Below are 3,507 nucleotides of genomic sequence, written 5' to 3'. Positions count from 1 at the left end.
CTAGAGGTCGGGGTTGTTCCACCGGGAGTCAGGGGAGAACATGAAGGCGGTGACCCTGACGAGCTCGCCGCCCGCCCAGACACCCTCTAGCTGGTGGCCAGTGGCGAATCTCAGGGTGCCGTTTCCCTCTTTTCTGCCCTGCACGAATTCGCCCTCGTAGCAGCTGCCGTCTTCTGCACAGTAGAAGGTGCCGAGGCCGACGCGTTTGTCGTCCGCCCACTGGCCCTCGTACTTGTTGCCGTTCGCGTACTGGAAGACCCCGAAGCCGCAGGCCCTGTCGTCCACCCACTCGCCTTTGAACCGGTCCCCGTTGGAGTAGATCAGCTCGCCCTCGCCGTGCTTCTTGGCGTCCACCCACTCCCCCACGTACTTGTCGCCGCGGGAGTAGGTGAGGGTTCCCTTGCCGTGGACCCGGTCGGCTTTCCAGTAGCCCTCGTACTTCTCGCCGTTGTGGTAAGTCAGCACCCCGTAGCCCTCCTTCATGTCGTTTGCCCACTCGCCGTCGTACTGGTTGCCGTTGGGAAACACGTACTTGCCTTTGCCGTGCATCTTGCCATCCATCCAGTCACCCTCGTACTCACCCCCGTCGCTGTACGTGTACTTGCCGTGCCCGTGCATTTTGCCGTTCACCCAGTCGCCGTCGTACTTCTCCACGATGGCCCCCTTCGCACCCACGTAGACCACCACGCCTTTGCCGTGCCTCTTATCGTCTCGCCACTCCCCCGTGTACACGTCTCCCTCTTTGTAGCGGTAAGTGCCTCGCCCGTGCATCTTCCCGTCGACCCACTCGCCCTCATACTCGTCGCCGTTCGAGTACTTCAGCTTTCCGTAGCCCGAGATCTTCCCCATATCCCACTGGCCCTCATACACGTTCCCGCTCGCGAACACCGCCACGCCCTGCCCGTGGATTCTGTCCTCCACCCACTTGCCCTGGTACGTGGCGCCATCTGCGTATTCGAACCGGCCGTTGCCCTCCCGCTTTCCAAACACGAAGTCGCCTTCGTACTTCTCATTGCCCGAGTACAACAGCGTCCCGTGACCGTGAAATAACCCGTCCTTTATCTGCCCGTGGTACGCGTGGCAGCTCTCCACCATCTTCGCTGGCTCGCTGATGCACGGCTTGCTAGAGGGTCTGTTTGTCGGAGTAAGTGCGAATTATGCAAATTGCAGTGGTTGAGTGGACGGTGGCTTGCGCCTACTTCCAGGTTACTGCGCTGCTGGGCACGCTCAGGCCTGGTCCAAAGCTAGACAGCGCCCAAGTCCTGCAGATCCACGACCCTAGGAGAGATAAAGCAAATAATGTACCTAAGTCTCAGCTCAGTGTCACCCGAGCTGTACAGGCAGGCGAGGCCCCCACGGACGCCCACCACCGACTGGGCCAGTGACGCGCCGACTAGGACTCGAAAAGAGGAGCAACACAGTATTGCTATGGGTTTTACGGTAGGGGGACGAAGACACTGCTGCTGCTGCTGCAGCTGCTGCTGCCGTTGCTTCTGCGTCCTTCCCCGCCGGCCTGGCCACAGCCGAGAGACCGCCGGAACCGCTCTCCCCGTTCTCTGCGGCTGCAGAGCCAGTCTGCGTTTGAATATAAATTCAAATGAATTCAATCAATATCTTTGAAGGAAAATCGCAAGAGAAAGAGCCAAGAGAAACGCGAACGAGCCACGCACACAGCAGACCCGCCTTCGGCAGCCTCGCCGGCCGCGCGCAAAGTGAAGGCTGCTGGGTGTATTTGGCGTCAGAACAAAGTAAATAATCCCCAAAATATATGAAATAAGAGCGCTCGCTGCTGCCGATAAACGCGAGACTTCCCGTTTACCCCCCCCAGTCTCTCCCGTTGCATCAGGTGGGTGCGGTTGTTGTGAACCCAGCCAGAGGCCCCTGCTTTAGGGATGATGGCTTCTTTGTGCCCACGCCGGCTTGTGGCTCCTTCTGTAAAGCTTTAATATTTAAACTTTTGTTTGCATTTTAATATTTCTGTTGTTCCTAGCCGCGCAACGGTAGGTTTGGGAGAGCTTATGCGTGGATGTAGGGGCCAAATGAGGCAGCAATTAGAAGAAAAGTGTGAAGTTCTGGGCATGTAGATACACAACGAGGAATGATGAGTTGTCGCTCCCACGCGGTAGGATTTTTAGACTGAGTTGCAGTGGCAGGAGCTGCGGCGTCTCCCAGTACGTTCAGAGCCTTCTTGCATATTAGAGTGAGCCTGGCTGTGTAGCGTGGCTGCACTGTAACATGCCAACAACCAGGTGGGAAATCGCGCACAAAAATACCTCTATTGATTCCTGCTTACAAGCAATCTTCATGAAACTTTGTGACCGAAGACCTGGAAGTAAACGTTCAGTGTCGCTACTGAGCCGCGCTCATGTCACTATGCATGCGTCCTGGATGGAGCGAAAACAATGGCTTTTCAGTGTTTACATTACTTTAAGGATCACTTTGACCCTGAAGCCAATGGCAAGGCTCTCAAGGTATTTATGCTGTTGCAGGGTCTACTCAGAGCACGCCCCCGTGGTCTTTACCAATATGTATGTTCATACAATAATACCGCATGAAAGGACAACACGACCCAGGGAATAGACAACCATGGGCGCCACTGCGCAAGCAAAAAAAATCAACGGTTTACACAGGCTTCCGTTTTTGATGCACCAAACAGAGGCCCCTTGCCTGCTGCAAACGGCATGCATTTACGGTTACGCAAAATTAATCTATTCGTCCCAGCTAAACCCCAAGCGCTTCGCATGCCACCGGACTAGACAGTGCACTCTACTAACACGCTTCCTTAAACAGCTTATGAGGCTGGCACACACATTAGCTACTGCTGGCTAGAGTCACTCTGGCGAGCTGAATCATTACACCGCAAGGAAAGCAAAAAAGTTGCATTTGTGGGCATTTGCTGTCTGCCTCGTGCTCGTTCTACAGCACAGCGATGAGATTAGATATAGTCAACTCACCGTCCATGTGTATAGGCGCAGCTCGTTAGGGCAGCCTCGGTCTAGCCATAGGCTTTCTGCCCGGAATTGCCTAGTTAGTGTGTCCGACACATGAGTGGACGACGGAGTGCAGCTGCGGGAGCCATGCTTTTTCTTAGCCCTTGAAAGTCCATTGTGAGATCAAGTCGGCGGATCCAGGAAACGCTTTACGTGATTTAAATGCGAAGAATCGAATATGCTTCGAGTTGGGCCTTCGTATTGGGTTAAGACACCATTATCTCATGCTGAGGAACACTGCACAGTACACTGAAGGTCTAGTTCACGCGCAGAAGCCACTTTTGGTCACTTTGTTGTGGAAGAGATCTACGCGTGCATGCAATATATGCGCGAATCTGTCTGCTTAAAAGGCTGCTGCCCACAGGACAGCCTTTTCCAGAGATAGTCACCTCATTGTGACAGGGCTTGGGGTTGAAGGCTTCCGTCGAGCAAGTATTTCTGTTATGAGTGCCTTCTTACTGCTAAGTCAAATCCTGTGGTCCTGACTTCCACCGCTACTCCTACTTGTGTTCATTTC

At 54.4% G+C, this 3,507-nt stretch overlaps 1 protein-coding gene across 1 annotated transcript; it reads right to left on the bottom strand.

The window, feature by feature from the left end:
- On the bottom strand, nt 1–1,095 carry ETH_00011310 (phosphatidylinositol-4-phosphate 5-kinase, putative; the record flags this gene model as incomplete). Its single annotated transcript, XM_013377377.1, has 1 exon — nt 1–1,095. The coding sequence occupies one exon, from the start codon at nt 1,093–1,095 to the stop codon at nt 1–3; it is 1,095 nt and encodes a 364-aa protein (XP_013232831.1).
- Between the last annotated feature and the right edge of the window lie 2,412 nt (nt 1,096–3,507).

This window comes from Eimeria tenella, genomic scaffold, assembly GCF_000499545.2.
Source record: "Eimeria tenella Houghton genomic scaffold, Eth_scaff5, whole genome shotgun sequence".
NCBI classification, from domain to species: Eukaryota; Apicomplexa; class Conoidasida; order Eucoccidiorida; family Eimeriidae; genus Eimeria; species Eimeria tenella.
Note: the sequence above shows the minus strand (reverse complement) of the source record. Positions and strands in the feature narration are given on the sequence as shown.